At 38.2% G+C, this 18,472-nt stretch overlaps 1 protein-coding gene across 2 annotated transcripts in view; it reads right to left on the reverse strand.

Moving 5' to 3' along the window:
* Positions 1 to 18,342, reverse strand: part of DENND6A (DENN/MADD domain containing 6A) — a 34,679-nt gene extending 16,337 nt beyond the window's left edge. For both annotated transcript variants that reach the window (XM_008563151.1, XM_008563152.1), the window contains exons 1-8: positions 18,212 to 18,342; positions 16,187 to 16,292; positions 15,494 to 15,573; positions 11,239 to 11,301; positions 10,431 to 10,486; positions 3,224 to 3,346; positions 2,580 to 2,675; positions 694 to 788 (exon numbers count right to left, since the gene is read on the reverse strand). In XM_008563151.1, coding sequence (XP_008561373.1) covers positions 694 to 788; positions 2,580 to 2,675; positions 3,224 to 3,346; positions 10,431 to 10,486; positions 11,239 to 11,301; positions 15,494 to 15,511 — 451 coding nt within the window. In that variant the 5' untranslated portion in view covers positions 15,512 to 15,573; positions 16,187 to 16,292; positions 18,212 to 18,342. The remainder of the gene's footprint in view (positions 1 to 693; positions 789 to 2,579; positions 2,676 to 3,223; positions 3,347 to 10,430; positions 10,487 to 11,238; positions 11,302 to 15,493; positions 15,574 to 16,186; positions 16,293 to 18,211) is intronic.
* Positions 18,343 to 18,472: the final 130 nt, after the last annotated feature.

The raw sequence follows: 18,472 nt of genomic DNA on the forward strand, positions 1-18,472 counted from the left end.
TTTTTTCTTTTTTTTTTTTTGTCTTTTTCCGTGTCCGGCAACGGATCGCAACCCTCAGTGTTGCCCCCGTACCGGACCGGGGACCGGCAACGGGATTGCAACCCTCGGTGTCGCTCCCGCGCCTCGCTCAGCCAGCGAGCGGGAACTGGTCTGTATGTGGGATCCGAACCCTCGGGCAGGAGCGCCACCGCGCTTCCCAAGCGGTACACTTATCCAGTGCGCCACCAGGCCGGCCCCCAAAGCACAATCTTTTGATCACTCCCTTAACCAATATCTGTGCCACAGGGATGTAAAATACTTGTTTTGAGACCTAGATGAGAATTTTGTGCCAAGCCTGGAATAATGCTAGTTTTCTACAAAGTTTTATTCAAAGTGTTGGAAATTCCTGTTTTATAGAGTTTATACGTATATTAAAAAGCTCAAATTTTTGAGGTTTCCTTTTATTATAATTCACTCAATATTTATAACATTGTAGGTACATTTTTTGGTAGAGGGACACGATGGGTTATACATATAAGAACCTGCATATTTTAATGGGAAGTTATACTCTTCTCCAAAAGACCTTCCTTAGGTTGCCTCAAAGAAAGTTGACATTGACATAAAAAGTAACCAAGGAATGAAAACAAAGGGGAAGAAATAAGCCTCCTTAGCCACATTGTACACTAAAAACAGAACACCAAGTTTATACTTTACCTGCAGGTTTAAGGTCTCCTATTCGAATAATATGTGGCCAGTGCTGGAGTGTTTTAGCAAAAAAAGGATTGGTCACTCCTAATATGACTGAAGGCCTGCACAAAAATAAAGTAAACAAAAAAAAGGTGAGAAAAAGATGAATGTTAAATCAGTGAAGAATAGCTTACAATTTATTTGGAGTAAACAAAACATAAATTATCTTTTCCTTTACTTAACATGTTACATATCTACTACATGCCAGGCAACATATTTAGCACTAGACATATAAAGATGAAAAGACAGGTCCTTCTAATAGCACATAGGAAGAAGGGTATATATACTCAATTATGATGCCAGAAATTAGAAGACAGTGAACGTGGTATGAAATACACAATAATCACAAAAGAGAACTTATGTCTACCAGGGGACTTAAGGGCAGCGTTACCAAAGAGACATTTACACGAAGATGTGAAAGAGGAGTAGGAGTTTTCTGCCAAGTGGATAAGGAAGGCGAGAGTGATGCACAACAAACAGTATGTGCAGAGCAATGAAGTGAGATCATGATCTGCTTGTAGAACTACATAGTTCAGCATTCTTGGAGTACAAAGCAGGAAGGATGAATAGTCAAAACTGGGAGCTACTAGAGAAGTAAGTGGAGGAATGCCACATGAATGAAAATGTGCTTATTAGAAAAAGATCATTCTAGGAGAAATTTGGAAGATGCTCTATAAGGATAGGAGGGGTTGGGGGAAGAGCAACAGCGAATATGAGAAAGACTAGAGGCAGTAAGACTAAGAAGGGGCTATGGAAAAAAGTTAACAAATGTTATGAGAGAGATTTTAAGATGTTGAATTGACATAATTTGGTAAAATTTGATGTGGAGAATATTAAAAAAGGAGAAATTTATGACAATTTAGGTTTCTGATAACTAATTAAAAACTAACATCATTCATGAAAAAAAGAAAGAGGCATGAGATTAGGGGAGAAAAGAAGGAGACAAAAAGAATTCAGTCTGAACATGTTTGGTTTCAGATGTCTTTAAGATGTCCAGGTGGTAATGTGCTTAAAAAAAAAAAAAAAAAGAATTATAAAACTTAGATATATAGGTCTGGATCTCACAGAGATTGTGGCTTGGAAGATATACTTCAGTCATTAGTACAGGATGTTAACAAAGGCCATGGGCACAGATAAGATTGTGCAGAAAGAATTATCAACCCGAGATCAGAATCCAGAATAGCAGAGAACACCAATATTTAAGGGATTAGCAGAAAGAAAAAGTCTGCAAAGGATATTGAGATGTACCACCAGATAACCAGGAGAGTGGTGTCAAGGATTAAAATATTTTCAAGGTCAACAGTGTAAATGTTACAAGAAAGAAAAGATGGGAAAAGTAGAACAATAATGTGCTTATTGGGTTAGGCAATGAGAAGGGTCTTCATGACTTTGGCAAGAATAAATAAATTCAATGGATGTGGAGAAGACAATCTGCAGTTGACTGAGAAGCAAAAAGAAAATCAAGAAGTAGAAAGAGTAAATGAAGATTTTTGTTGTTGTTATTATTAAAACTTAGCTATGAAAAGAAAGTGAGCAACAGGGCAGCAGCTCAAAGGGAAAGGGTAAGATTATGTCTTCCTTTTACAGATTGGGAATATTTTCATTAGGGAAGTAGAATCAAAAGTACAGTCTGATAGCTATTAATGACAATATAGCTTCCATTAATAAATAAAATCACTCATAGAAAATAAGATACTAACTCTTAAAATCTGAAATTATTACCAGCAGCTTTATAAAATCAATCTGCCTATAAGTTCAAATTTTAAACTAAACTTTTATTACCAAAAATAATTCTACATAATTTTGGTTATAAAAGTAATACCTGGTCAATAAAAGTTATTCTGTTTACTCACGGAGCTTGAGTCCGGGTAGTATATTCTTTGAATTCACTATCATGAATAGTAAAATAAGGCCGGAAATCACTGAAGTACTTTAATGGAGAAATACAGCTGTAGAGAAGGAAGAACATGTAAAACAAAGACAACAGAAATTAAAGGCCCTACTCCATAACTATGAAACATCTGAACAAACAGTACACACCCAACAGGATAATTTACTTATTTCATTAAACAGTAAACTCATTTCAAGGAACTAGAAAAATAAATGGAAATATGTAATGTGGAATGGCATACTGAAAGAACACTGGGCTTGGGGCAGAAGATGGAGTGAAATTCTGGCTCTATCATTCACTAGGTATGTGCCTTTGACTAAACGCAACTAATATTTATTAATTTACTATTCATGCAATTAATATTTATCAAGGGCCAGCTTCATATAAGTGAATGAATGTGCTTGTCACTCAGAACAACAAAAACATGGTTCCAACCTTTATGAACCCTGAATCAATTTTTTAATCCACAAAATGATGCTATAATAAGCACTATCTTCTGACAGTATTGTTGTGTGGATCAATGCAATAATGTGCGAGGAAACCTAACACAAATGAGCAAATAAGAAAGTGCTGCAAATATTACCATAAGGAACCAAATATACTCACTTAACAAGAGCCAATACAGTCTCTGAGGACTCTGATGGTGATGGTGCCATGACCACAAGGGGCTCCCCCAAAAGCACCAGTTCCCAAAGCATCTGACTATGAAGGAAAACTGGGCAGAAACACCTAAAAGGTTTTTATACAATAGAAATATTCTGTTATTTATCCAATCTTTTTTTTTCTTTTGTTCTTTTATTGTTTTTTAAACTGTATGTTTATGGGGTATAGTGTGTTGTTTGAATACATGCATATATTGTATAACAATCCATTCAGGATAGCTAGCATATCCACCACCCAAACATTCACCATTTCTTTGTGGTGAGAACAATGAAAATCCTCTTTTCCAGCCATCTGTAAATATACAGTACAATATTATTAGCTATAGTCACCTTAGAACACCGAAACTTATTCTTACTATCTCAGAGATAACTTTTTACCCATTGACCACCCTCTACCCCCTCAACCCTTCTTTCTCCCTCCCCAGCCTCTGGTAACCACTATTCTACTCTCTACTTCTATGTAAACATTTTTTTAGATCACACATATGCGTAAGATCATGCAGTATTTGTCTTTCTGTGCCCAGCTTACTTCACATAATGGTCCCCAGGTTCATCTACAGTGCTACAAATGGGAAGTATTTCCTTCTTTTTTACAGCTGAATAGTATTCTAATCCTATTTTTAAAAATTTCTACATAATCATTCTAAACTTCATACGGATATAAATTCTTCCTGCTATTTGTATCTTGACCTAATATACATATTCATTTAGAATATGGTGATGCATAGACACTTAAGTTCCTTTTATCCACATAAATATAAACATCAATTTGACTTGTTCCAATTTTTACAAAATTAAATACAATAGACTGACACGCAGAATAGCTGACAAACAATAAAAGCATATAATTATTAAATTGTTGTTCCATATGGTAGATCTATTATCAATATTGCTTTGTTACATTTGAATTTCTATTCTAAATATTTTGAAGAAAACAAGAAAAATTAATCTTCCAAGAGGCATTCATTGGACGTACTTAATTTAAAAGTTGATACTTTTCACATTAAAGAATGATGACAACAAATCACAAGAGGGAGTTCTAATGCCAAGCAATGGACTTACTTCCTGGGCAGATCCTCCCTCTACAGAAATGCTGCATTGTAACTGCCCTGGAATTGGGCAGAGGCCCTCAGGACACAAACCTGCTAATATGTTACTAAGTCTCAGACATTCGGTAACTTTTACTTGTTCAGTAATTGCCTCCTGACTTGGTAACAATTTTTCCTAGTAGATTAGAGGTAAAACTTATCTACTTAAGAAAATTATAAACAATTCACCGAGTTGAAAACCGACACCCACACGAAAAGAAGAAAAACCAAAACAACACTGAAGTGCAAAAATAGGAAACAAATTTGTGAGATGGAAATAGGGAGAGTTAATTTCAACTATTCAAAGGCAAGAAATGTGAGGAAGTGCAAAAAAAAAGAGAAAAAATAGAAAAAAATAAAACCCAGCTCACAGATAGGACAAAAGAAGCTCTTCCTCTTCCCTTCCTAAATAATTCCATCCTAAAGCACAAAATGGTTGGCATCTCGCCATGAGGGCAAGAGAGCCACACTGGTCCAGAAGGGGGTATAGAGCCTGTGCAAGGTAAGGCGGATATCTATGTGCAGGCAGCAGTCTATACAAATAGAGCACAAATGTGATAAGGAAGGTGTACATGTGTGAAGGTGATCTGGTTTGGGGTGACAGCCCAGGAAGCAGAAAGGGGCAGCGTTGGGCTACGCCTGGGCCGCCAGCCATTTTGGGAAAGTACCTCAGCCATTTTAAACTTGCTTCGGGCTGATTCTGGGAAACCGAAACCTAAGCGGAGAACTCAAAACTTAAAAGAACTAACTTCCGGGGTACGGTGACTCTGCACTTTTTTCCCCCCTGCTCTGACCTCACCCCTCCTCCCGGGTAGCAGTGTGTCAACTCCCTATGGGATAAGAGCTCCCCCGCCCCTGGTACCTTATAAAAACCCCTGCTTGCTGTAAGAAACAGAGTTCCGGCTTTGACCGCTCTCCTGGCTCGGTGTTCTTTCTTTGTCCCCGGGGCCGAAGCGCAGAGGGGATCGGGCCTGCGACACTCATCATCCCACTCAGCCCCACAAGAGGTTACCGCCGGCTGGTCCGGGGTCCCTTCCCGCCCTGTGTTGTTGGTCCCTGGTGGCGAGGAACCAACAGGGCAGCCTGGTATATAGGGTCAGAGCCAGAGTGGGTTGAGAAGGTTGTCCATGGTGTTGGACCATCTGGCACGAAGTGTCAGAGCAGAATGAGGGTATCCCCATGGAGAAGTGGCCTGGGGTGGGGTGTGTAGGCATACAAGAAGGGTAAGGGGAGCATTCGTGTGGAGGGGTTGGCCTGGCATCAAGCATCAGAGCCCAAGCAGGGAGAAGATGGCATCCATTTAGAGAAGTGGTCTAGTGGGTGTAAGTACCTGAATGGGGTAGGAGGGTATCCCACATGAGGGTCAATCGGGCATGGGGAATCAGAGACTGAGCAATGTAAGGAGGGTGTCCATGCAGAAAGGTAGCTGGCTGTGGAGTGTCAGAGCCCAGGAGGGTTGAGAAAGGCATTTTCCCAGGGGACAGGTTTGCAGAAGAGATGGGAGATTTATTACAAACAGGTAGATTGATCAAATCAGTAAATAAATTAAGAATAATAGGAGGTAGTTTCTCAGAAAAATACAAATATGAAAAGGGAGAAAACTAGAATGAACCCTGCTGTGTTGCACTGGAATGGGGGTTACTGGTGTGACTTTATGGTTTTTAATATATATATGGATACAGAAATAAATATCTATATAAACATGTATATATGTTATATTATATATGATTGTATATGTATGCACATATTTACAGACACACACACATGCCCAGCTCTGTCCACTGAGAATGTCTAAAAGCAAAAATACCCCAATGAGCACACTGAATGTCCAGATCTTGTCTTCTAAATCCTATCCTCCACTAAAAAGAATCAAGGCTCTTTGGAGAAATGGCTGATTCCAGGGCTAAGGAAGAGAAAATACAAGATAATCTTGGAACACAAAAGAATTGAAAAATCACGTACACACAAAGACTTACACACAAATTTTCATGGCACCATTATTCATAATAACCAAAAGGTAGAAACCGCCCAAATCTCAATCAAATGAATGGATAAGCACATGTGGTATATCCATACAATGGAATATTATTCAGCCATAAAAGGAATGAAGTACTGATTCATGGTACTGCATGGAAGAACCTTAAAAACATTTTGCTAAGTGAAAAAAGGCAGACATAAAAGGCAACATATTGTATGATTCTATTTATTGTATGTTTCTATTTATATGAAATGTCCAGAATAGGCAAATCCAAAAAAGTAAGAAAGTAAGTTAGTGGTTGCCAGGGCCTGGAGGAAGAAAGAATGGGAACTCCTAATCAGAATGGGGTTACTTTTTGAGGTGATAAAAATGTTCTGTAATTAGATAGTACTGAAGGTTGTGCAACTTTGTAAATATATTAAAAACTACCGAGTTGTACATTAAAAGGGTGAATATTATATGGTATGTTATATCTCAATTTTTTTTTTTTTAACTACGAAAAAAAATAAACCTGGAATATCTTGCACCAGAAAGCAAGGAAGTGTTCAAAGAATGACAGGGATATATCAATAGAACACAGAAGCCAGCTTGAAGTGGGTTCTCACTGGCCAAATTGGGGACAATCTGAACATCAGAATAGTTGAGAATAATGAATTATAACCACTGAATAAAACAGGAAACCAAGAGTCTATACAGATACTTTTATACAAAAAGAGTGTGGTGACTTAAAATATGTCCATAAATTTTTTGACACTCCTTTCAAAACATGGAGCCTAAACCTTCCCTTGTTGAGTGTGGGCTGAATTAGTGGCTTATAATGAACAGAATAAGGCAGAAGTGACAATTTACAAGTTTGAAGGCTGGGCCATAAAAAACATTGTGGCTTCAGCCTTCTCTCAGTGCTCACTCTGGGAAAAGTTAGTTAGCATGTTGTGAGAACATTCAGGCAGCCCTATGGAGAGGTCCACAGGCTAGGAATGAGGTCCCCTGCCAATGGTCACGAGGAACTGTGACCTCCAGCCAACAGTCATTGTGAATAAGCCTTATAGGGAAGCAGACCTTATGGACCCACATGATGAACTGACTGAAATCTCAGATAACGATTGACCGCTACCACGTAAGAGACCCTGAACCACCCAGCTACACAGCTCCCAGATACTTAACCCTCAGAAACTGTGTGAAATGTTTGTTCTTTTAAGCATCTAAATATTGAGGTAATTTACTACACAGCAATAAATAACTAATATACATAGTTTCAAAGTACCTCCCCACAAAATACTTAATTACAAAAGGAAAAAAGAATAACTGGAGAAGCTTGGAGGACACCACATTAATCAGGTGATCAAAATGACCACCATCGATAACAAGGCGAGCTAAACTTGGGTGCCACCTCCTTGCCAAAGATGCAGACCCTGAATCTAATCATGAGTAATTACCAAACAATCCTAAACTGAAGCATTTTCTGTAAAATAACTGTCCTGTAATCCACAAGAATATCAGAGTTGTGACAGTTAAAGAAAGACTGAGGAAGTATTCTAGACCGAAGGAGACTAAAGAGACATAACAGCTAAAAGTAAAAGATGATTCTACACTAGATATTATTCTAACAACTGGTAACATTTTAATGTGGTCTTAGTATTAGACAATATTAATTTATTAATGTTAACTTCCCCAATTTTGATGGTTGCATTGTATTCTTATTTGTAGCAAATAAACTGTAAAGTATTAAGGGAGATGGGGGAAAGCACACTTGATGTGTCTCTTTCTGTACTAGGTACCAAAGCAAGTATCATCATGTAAAATGTCCCTGACTCTAAGGCAAGAAGATGTCAGTTTCTTTCAACAGAAACTGCCCTTCAATTCCAATCTCAGCTTAAAAAGTGAATGAGGGGCCAGCCCGGTGGCACACTGGAGAGTGCGCCGCTTGGGAGCGTGGCGGCGTTCCCACCGAGGGTTCGGATCCCATGTGGAGACCGGTTCCCGCTCACTGGCTGAGCGCGGTGCGCGATCCCGTTACCGGTCAGTAAAAAAGACAAAAAAAAAAAAAAAGTGAATGAGAAGACTATTTCTGTGATAAAGAGAGAGCTGAAACTAAAGACATGGTTTATGGAATAGACCATAACAATCCTTGACCCATGAAAGGAGGCACATGGGCCCCTACATTCAGCTGAATCTCTGCTGCTCAATTTCACACACCTTTCCAGGTCTCCGTCCTTTGCTTTCAAGCTCAGTCTTGGTGTAAAACTATCACCATCAATATAACTGATCAATATTTAAATTTTTATTCACACTAATAAATGTAAAATATAAGCTCTACACACAAAATATAGAGTATTGGCATGGATAAACATTAATCTGATAATCAGATATTAAATGCATGACATAGTACTATCACTGTGTGAGATTATTTTTCAAGGTTTAGTTTTTTCATCTCTTCAGAAGCAAGAATTAAGAAACAACAAATTAATCTTTCCTATTTTGAAAACACTAACTTGTAATTATATTCAGGAGAAGAGACACATGCTAATCACAGGTGTTAGTGATGGGGGTAATTAATTACCACTAAAGCAAAGATAATCAATAACAAAAAAGCATAAGCCTTACACCCATAAGTTCAAAAGGAAAAATGTCTAGTAAATGAACTCTATATTAACTTATGCCAGTTCTTCAAATTATTCTTTAATGAATCAAGGATCAAAACTATAAATAGTATGCATCCCTCTTAGTATATATTTTTCCTGTGATATTTATTCATTGATTTTGGGGATATTCCCCCTTTTCATTCTAAGAATGCTATAACATATAATTTTTTTTAATTAATGTTTTTAAGTAACATAATTTACATACAGTAAAATTCAACTTTATCAAAGACAGAATAGTTCCATTACCTTAAAAAATTCCTTTGTCCTCTTTATAATCAATCTCCCTACCCCAATCCCAGGCAACCACTGATTTGATTTCTGTCCCTATATATAGTTTTTGCCTTTTCCCAAATACCATCTAAACGGAATCATTCAGTAAGTAGCTTTCAAAAATCTGATTCCTTTCACTAAGCATAATTCTCTTGAAAGTCAAACACTATGGTTCATTCTTTTTTTACAGCTGAGTAGTATTCCCTGTGCATGCAAGTATTATATTTTGTTTATCCATTCAACAGTTGATGGACATTGAGTTTGTGTCCAGTTTTAGGCTGTTATGAATAAAGCTGCCATATAAACATTTGCATATACGTCTTTGTGTAAGTGTATGTTTTCATTTTTATTGAGTAAATACTTAGAATTAGGATTACTGGGCTTTGCTAGAAGTAAGTATATAAAATAAATCAAAGCATATAAAACTAGTTAATCTTCAAAGCAGTAATCCATGGAATTTAAAAGTCATCAAAAGAAAAACCCACAAAAAAAAACACACCATTTTATGTCTTTCATGACTCTTTTAGTATTCAGTAATTGCTCATTTATAACAGAGGTTTCTCAAGCTGGACTATATATCAGAACCACCTGAGGAGCCAGAATGTGGGCACCAATCCAAAGATTTCTTTTTGCTCTGGGTAAGGGCACAAACATTGGTACTTTCTTTTTCCTTTCTTTTCTAAGTGCTAGAGTTTTTTTTTTTGCTTTTTAATTTTGCATTTTGAAATTTTTCAAACATACCAAAAAATAGACAATAGTGTAAGAACCATCATACACAGATCACCTAGATTTAATGATTAATAATAATTCCCATTTCTACTTCTTCTATTTTTTCTTATTTAAGTATGTTAAAACACAAACTGCATGCCATTTCTTCCCAAAATACTTTAAAATGCATCTCTGTAAAAAAAAGAAAATGCATTTTCTAACATCATTACAATACCATTCTCACACCAAACCAAACAAAAAATAATTTGTTTTTACCAATCCATATCCAATTCACCTTGTCAAAGCTTATAACCTGCAGCCAGGGATGAACCACTGATTTATAGCATGTAAAACAAAATGACTAATTTCTTCTAATTTTTTCCTCTATAAGAACATACGTTTTCTAAATAAATTAACAACAAAGCAAACTAGGAAAGGCAGTTTAAAAAGTTTTTTACGCTTTACCTGAAAAGATCCACCTCATGAACAGTAGGTAAAATAACAGATATATGTGTGTCTGCCTAAAAGAAAAGAAAAATAATAGGGAAAATATTACCAAAATTTGTAAAAATTGATTTTTAAAATATGCCTATCTATCTCATGATCAATAAGTCATATTGCTCTTTTTAAGATTCTATTCCTCCAGGAACAGCCAGACAGAGAATGGGTCTTAATCTACCCTTATACAGCAGAAGATGGAGAATAACACAGATACCATGAATAAAGAATTAATCCAATTGTCAGATGTTAGATTAATTCACAGCTATATGAAATACTTCCATCAATATATGTAACAGGCAAAATTACTTTTCCTACTGCTCCCCATTTTTATTCAATTTAAAGAATAATAGGAGTGCTAACACACCAGTTAAAACATTTCAAATGAAGAATTCAACCCCACCCATAAACAGATGTTACTTCTGGAAAAATTAAAGGCAATCATAAGTACAGAATTCTTCTGACTGAGTTTCCTAAAATCAGAAGTCTCCTGGCGACTATTTTAAAATAAAAGGTTTTTCCAGAATTAAATCTTGTTGAAAAAAATATTTACTTTCCCCTGTTCTCACAATTACACTGTCTACTGCAGAATAACAAGGGGGGAAAAAAACCCTAAAAAACATTAGAACATTTATTATCAATTCACTAAAAAATTATTTCACAGGATATTTCAGTAATATTCAGAAATATGTAATAAACCCAAGAAACTCTGCATTTGCTAGTTTTAAAGTTCTGTTAAAGAAACTGTATGTGCTACATCATTCTACCACAATACCTGCTGAGTTAACTGCACTATTTGTGTTGTCCCAGGCTTGTCATGACATGTGGGAATCCGTACCTTAAACAGAAAGAGAAGAAATTATCTTTTGTTAGTAAAGAATGAGGGATCAGAAGTTCTCTACCCAGCTGCTAAAAACGTATTCTCAGCATGCCTAAAAAGCTATAAAAACAAAATATTTACATCAGATTAAGAAACTGAGATCAGGGTCGGCCCCATGGCGCACTCCATAGAGTGCGGCGCTTGGGAGCGTGGTGACGCTCCCACCGAGGGTTCGGATCCCATATAGAGACCGGTCCGCTCACTGGTTGAGCGCAGTGTGGGTGCGACACCGAGGGTTGCAATCCCGTTGCCAGCTGCAGTACGGGCACAACACTGAGGGTTGCGATCCCATTACCGGTGACGAAAAAAGACAAAAAAAGAAAAAAAAAAAAAAAAGAAACTGAGATCATATTTATTTTTAGTCACAGCAGAAAGTAAGTAAACTAACGTTTCCATACTCCAATACACATAAAAATCACTAAATCACTGAGAAGCAAATGTGCTGAAAAAAAGAAAAAGGACATCAACTTCAAACTGCTTCCTGTTTATTGTTCCAATCTTTGCTTCATTAATATACACACACCCAAACACACCCTCTCTAGCTTGCCAAACTTCTGGATAAATCTCACAGGAAACAATGAGAGCTCTCAACCCAGAGCTATCAGTATACTTTTGATGATTTCCTAGGGAAAAAGAGAATACACAATGATGGAGTTTGGATGTGTTGTCTCCACCAAAACTCATGTGGAAATCTGATCCCCATTGTGGAGGTGTTGGAAACTGATTGAGTCATGGGGGTGGATCCCTCATGAATGCATCCCTCCCTAGGTGGGGGGAGTAATGAGTGAGTTCTCACTCTATTAGTTCCTGCAAGAACTTGCTGTTTAAAAGACCCTGGCACCTCCTCTCTCTCTTTTGCTTCCTCTCTCTTGCTTCTTCTCACCATGTGATCTGCTTGTACCTTCTGGCTCCTGCCACTTTCCACCATGAGTAGCAGCAGCCTGAGACTGGTGCCAGATGCAGCTGTCCCAGAATCATAAGCCAAATAAACCTCTTTTCCTTATAAATTACCCAGTCTCAGGTATTCCTGTTATAGCAACACAAAACAGACTAATACAGAAAATTCGTACCAGAGAAGTGGGGTGTTGCTATACAGACACCTGAAAATGTGGATGCAGCTTTGGAACTGGGTGTTGGGCAAAGGTTGGAGGAGTTTGGAGGACTCAGAAGAAAAGAAAAAGAAGACGGAAAATTTGGAATGTCTTAGAGACTGGTTACGTGGTGGCGAGCAGAATGCTGACAGAAATTTGGACTATAAAGACCATTCTAAGGAGGTCTCAGATAGAAATAAGGAGAAATTTTTCAGAAACTGGGGCAAAGATCACCCTTTCTGTGAACTGGCAAAGAACTTGGCTGCATTGTGTCCCTGCCCTAGGACTTTGTGGAAGTTGGAACTTAGGAGTTGTGAACCAAAGTATCTGGCAGAAGAAATTTTTTTTTTTTTTTAGATGACCGGTAAGGGGATCTCAACCCTTGGCTTGGTGTTGTCAGCACCATGCTCAGTCAGTGAGCCAACCGGCCACCCCTATATAGGATCCAAACCCACGGCCTTGGTGTTATCAGCACTGCACTCTCCCATATGAGCCATGGGCTGGCCCTAGCAGAAGAAATTTCTAAGCAGCAAAGCATTAAAGAAGCTGCATTGCTACTCGTAACAGCCTATACAGAGTTATGGCAGCAAAAGCATGACATAAAGCCAGAATTTAAAAGGGAAGCAGAGTGTAAAGGTTTAGAAACTTTGCAGCCTAGCCATGTGATAGAGAAGCAGAGAGCATGCAATGGTGCAGCCCAGCAACCACTGGTTAAGAAGATAAGTACAAAGGAAAGGGATTATAAAGAGGTGAAAAAGGCCCTGAAGGCAATGCAGAAGCCTCTGGGGCCAGCCCTTCCATTTCAGGCCAAAAGGCCTAGGTAGACAAAATGGTCTTGGAGAACAGGCCTGAGGCACCCTCCACAGGCTCACTGCTCAGGACCACCTCAGGAACTGGCTTCAAGCACCAGCACCCCAGCTGCTTTGGCTACTCCAGCTATGGCTAAATTGGCCCCAGGTGTGGCTGGACGTGCAGCTTTGGAATATACAAGCCAGAAGCCTTGGCAGTATGAATGTGGTGTTAGGTCTGCAGGTATGCAGACTGCTAGAGCTGTGGAGGCTTAGGAGCCTCCACCTCAATTTTGGAGGATGTATGGAAAAGTCTGGAGGCCCAGGAAGAGATCTATCACAGGGGCAGAGTCACCGCAGACAGCCTTTGCTAGAGCAATGCCAAATGGAAACGTGGGGTCTGAGTTGCAGCAGAGAAACCCCATCAGTGTCATGCCCAGTGGAGCTGTGAGAGAGGGACCACCATGGAGACCCCAGACCTGTGGAGCTACCAGAGTGGAACCCCAGCCTGGGAGAGCTGAAGTGTGGCTTGCAACCAGGAAAGCCATAGGAGTGGTGCTGCCAGAGGACTTGGGGACCCAACCCCCATACGAGCATACAGAGGACATTGAACATGGAATCAGGTTACAAGATTCACCAGCTTTGAGATTTAATGCCTGCCCTGCTGTGGTTTGGACTTGTTTGTGACCTGTTACACTTTTCTTTTGGCCTATTTCTCCCTTTTGGAATGGGAATATGTATGTACCCTATGTTTGTCCCACCATTGTATCTTGGAAGTAGATAACTTGTTTCGAATTTCTCAGAGTAGACTTTGAACTTTGGACTTTTGAGTTGAAACAAGTTAAGACTTTGGGAATGAAATGAATATATTTGCATGTAAAAAGGACATGAGTTTTGGGGGGCCAGGGGTGGAATGTAGTGGATTGAATTATGTCCCCCAAAACTATTGAAGCTTGAATTGTATTCCCCAAGTTTTATGTATTAGAAACTTAGCCCCGACTGTGACTGTTAACAGGATGGGAAATCCTATTATGATAATTGTAAGGTGGAGCCTTACAAGAGGTGATTGGATTGTAGGACCGTGCAGTAGTGAATGTATTAAAAACGGTGGTCAGGGGCATGGTTCTGAAGGCTTTAAAAGAAGAGGAGCGTCTGTCTTTCACTCTCTCTGCTTCCACCCTCTTGCAATGTGAGACCGCTGGGTCACTGTTGCCACCACCAGATGAATTTTGGACTTCCCAGCCTCAGAAACTGTAAGCAATAAATAAATGTCATTTTTCTTTTTTTTTTTTTTTTTGTCTTTTTCGTGACCGGTAAGGGGATCGCAACCCTTGGTGTGGTGTCACCTGCACCGCACTCAGCCAGTGAGCGCACCAGCCATTCCTATGTAGGATCTGAATCCCTGGTGGGAGCGTCGCTGCGCTCCCAGCCCCGCACTCTCCCGAGTGCGCCACGGGGCCAGCCCCAATGTCATTTTTCTTTATAATCACCCAGTTTCAGGTATTTTGTTATAAGCAACACAAAACGGACTAATACACACATCTCACAAAAATGAGCACACCTAAAGAGCTAAACTCTGTCAAAAACAAGTCCAACTTGATAGTGAATTGCAAAGCACTTAGAGTATACTCATATAAAGCCTAAGAACAAAAGGCTAATTCATTAAAAAAAAAAAAACTAATAGAGAACAATACCCTCGGATGAACATATCTGGTCTGACATTACACATTAAGATCATTTAGACTAAGTACCAATGGCTTTCCTAATTTCTCTTAATTTTTAGTAATTCACATTCAATTCTACAAATAATCTGTTTCAGCACACCACCCATCTCTGGAGGGACTGGTAGGACCATGCAGTTGCAAAAGTCTAGGAGGTGTTACGTTCACATGTATTACATATGAATGACACTCTTGTGCAAACTCTACAGGATGCAATGGGACTGGAGGCACCTGGAGTAGTGTGACCACTGGTTCTGTGAAGCAGAATGAATTATGGTATCTCTGCAATGCCTCATATCAATGACAAACAAGTGAAAGCAATAACAGGACTATGGGCTGACTAGTTAGCTTAGCTGGCTAGAGAGTACTGTTATAACACCAAGTCAAGGGTTCAGGTCCCTGCACCAGCCAGCTGCCAACAAAACAAACAAAAATAAACAAAAAAATATAACAAGACTAAATGTTATTAGGAAGTTATACAGCAAAATCCATGTGTGTACTTCTTAGAGAGCTCTTTAAAAGAAAGACAAATGAGATATAAGATATATACCTTCATTACCACCCCCATGATAGGCAGGTGTAACGTTTTCCCTGGTACTGGGGCAGGCCATCGATCAACATCATTACAAGCTGAAAAATGGAACAAAACATTTCCTTAGTATAAGCAGCAATATTAAAGTATTAAAAATGGGGCATTAAAAATTAGAACTCTACTTTCTACACAGCAGGAAAAATATACTGAGAATAGAAGACAAAAGTAAAAGAAAAATAGAAGTGATGAAAATATCTTATACTTCACTCAGAAATACACATAGGTTCTAGGATATAGATTAGTTAATAAAATTTTTAAAAGCAACAAATTAATAAGGTTAAAGGGAGTTTTCATGTATTACTACTAAAATTAGCTACAAAAGCACACCACCTGGCAGTGCATCTGTACTGAGTGACATAAGGATTTCTTTCTGTTCAATAGTACTCTATTAGAGCTGTCAACTCAAAATTCACTATTATCTTAATAAATAAGCATCACCTGTATGATTAGAAGAGATAAAAGACACAGTTTTTGGTTTTTTTTAGATAGAGATGCCAAATAGTTTTATATCTCTCTCCCATCATATATCCTTAAATTGTTATCTGATTTCTTAGAACTCAACTTCATTTTTATCACACATTTCCAGTAAAATTTTTAAAACTCCTTCAATGTTTTAAAACTCCTTTAAAACTCATCCAATGTTTAACTTACCCGCTTCCAAATAAGGTTCACTCTTCTCAAAATACTCAGGTGCTATCTGTTTGAGCACAGTATGAAAAAAATGAATATAAGGTAGTTTGCTGATTAAAACCAATGACTGGGGAAAAAAAGAAACAATGTTTTGTTAATTGCTTAGTAATTATAATTTAAGTTTGCCTGTCATTTCTTACATGAGCAATTACTAACGAGCTAAATTCAGTGAAAAGTGTGGATTTAGAAATATAAAGGCTTTTACAGTGAATGGTTAAAAGGAAACATAAAACCTAGCTACAGAATGCAAAAAGCTTAATCTTGTTACTAGACTTTAAGAGCATAAAGGCATATTCACAGATTCTCCTGCTGTTCAGGAAAAAGAATTTCCTATAAACAGACTAATGTTGGGGGCCGGCCCGTGGCTCACTTGGGAGAGTGTGGTGCTGATAACACCAAGGCCTCGGGTTCGGATCCCTACATAGGGATGGCCGGTTAGCTCACTTGGGAGAGGGTGGTGCTGACAACCCCAAGTCAAGGGTTAAGATCCCTTTATCGGTCATCTTTAAAAAAAAAAAAAAAGACTAATGTCATGGACAATTTCCAAAGCCCTACAACTGTTGTCCTTAGCATGGAAATATCAGGAATTAGTTTTTCTGGGAGGGCATGGTGCTGATAACACGAAGGCCACGGGTTCGGATCCCTACATAGGGATGGCCGGTTAGCTCACTTGGGAGAGGGTGGTGCTGACAACCCCAAGTCAAGGGTTAAGATCCCTTTATCGGTCATCTTTAAAAAAAAAAAAAAAGACTAATGTCATGGACAATTTCCAAAGCCCTACAACTGTTGTCCTTAGCATGGAAATATCAGGAATTAGTTTTTCTGGGAGGGCATGGTGCTGATAACACGAAGGCCACGGGTTCGGATCCCTACATAGGGATGGCCGGTTAGCTCACTTGGGAGAGGGTGGTGCTGACAACCCCAAGTCAAGGGTTAAGATCCCTTTATCGGTCATCTTTAAAAAAAAAAAAAAAAAAAAAAAAAAAACAGACTAATGTCATGGACAATTTCCAAAGTCCTACAACTGTTGTCCTTAGCATGGCAATATCAGGAATTAGTTTTTCTGGGAGGGCATGGTGCTGATAACACTGAGGTCAGGGTTTGGCTTCCCATACCAGCCAGCTGCCAAAAAAAAAAGGAATTAGCAATATTAAAAAATTGCTCTTCCAATTAAGGAAAGAGCAAATTGTGATGGTTTTGCAAAAGACCTATGACTATTACATTCTACAGTTTAACTGTCATAGCCACATACTCAGAAACTGTGATATTATAATTTGATCACTTCTGATATAGAATATGCTGATCTTTTTTTTTTTTTTAATGTATTTTTTCTTGAAAACCACTCTACCTTTCCATCCAGCATCAGTCAGTGGTCTGGGCAAATTCGGGTTACAAAGGAGAAAGGTGTGTACTGCTAGCTGGGATAAAACGGGTTAGACTGATTTTTTTTTTTTAAGAATGAAAAATATTGTACATTTAGAATAAAAACAATAATGGCTAAGACGTTGCTAAAGTTTATTTACTGGCTCTCCAAAAAACTGCAGGCTTTTATTAGTTGTAACAATATTACAATTGCCTTATTCTTTCCCTTATTCTAAAATAACAAGGTCAAGCAGACTCTTTTGGCTTTTGACAGTTCCATACAATAACTGTGACTTACTGTCAGGAATCTAGCATAGAGATAGCAAAAATTCAAAAGCAGTTAAAAATCTAAGGACGTGTCTATAATCTAAACAACAAAAATAAAATACACACTCTAGTATGTTTAAAGATAAAATACCAGAGACTTTAAGTGCTGGCCTGTTAACTCAGTCAGTCAGAATGAGGCCTTGTAACACTAAGGTCAAGGGTTCAGATTCCTGTACTGGCCCAGCTGCCAAAAAAAAAAAAAAATCTACACACTTTAAAGACAGTTAAATCTCACAGTTTCTATTTTTCTAATTCAATAAAAAAAAATACTTTTTTACTAGTGTATAATAAAATTACCTTCTGAAAGTAGCCTCTTTTTAGAGTTTTATCTCGAACTTGTCGGAAATACACATATCCGTAAAAATAAGCAGGATCCTTCTATGAAAGAAGTGACAAATAAATATATATATAAACAGAGAGCCATTCTTTAATATCATCAGGTTCCTTTATAACCCAAACCAAGATATGAGGCATACACAAAGAGTAAGTTATGCTTTTCTACCAACAAACAATAATCATGACGGCAATTGCCAGATAACCTGCTAACTTGCCCAAAGA

Source organism: Galeopterus variegatus, unplaced genomic scaffold (assembly GCF_000696425.1).
Source record: "Galeopterus variegatus unplaced genomic scaffold, G_variegatus-3.0.2 Scaffold12704, whole genome shotgun sequence".
NCBI classification, from domain to species: domain Eukaryota; kingdom Metazoa; phylum Chordata; class Mammalia; order Dermoptera; family Cynocephalidae; genus Galeopterus; species Galeopterus variegatus.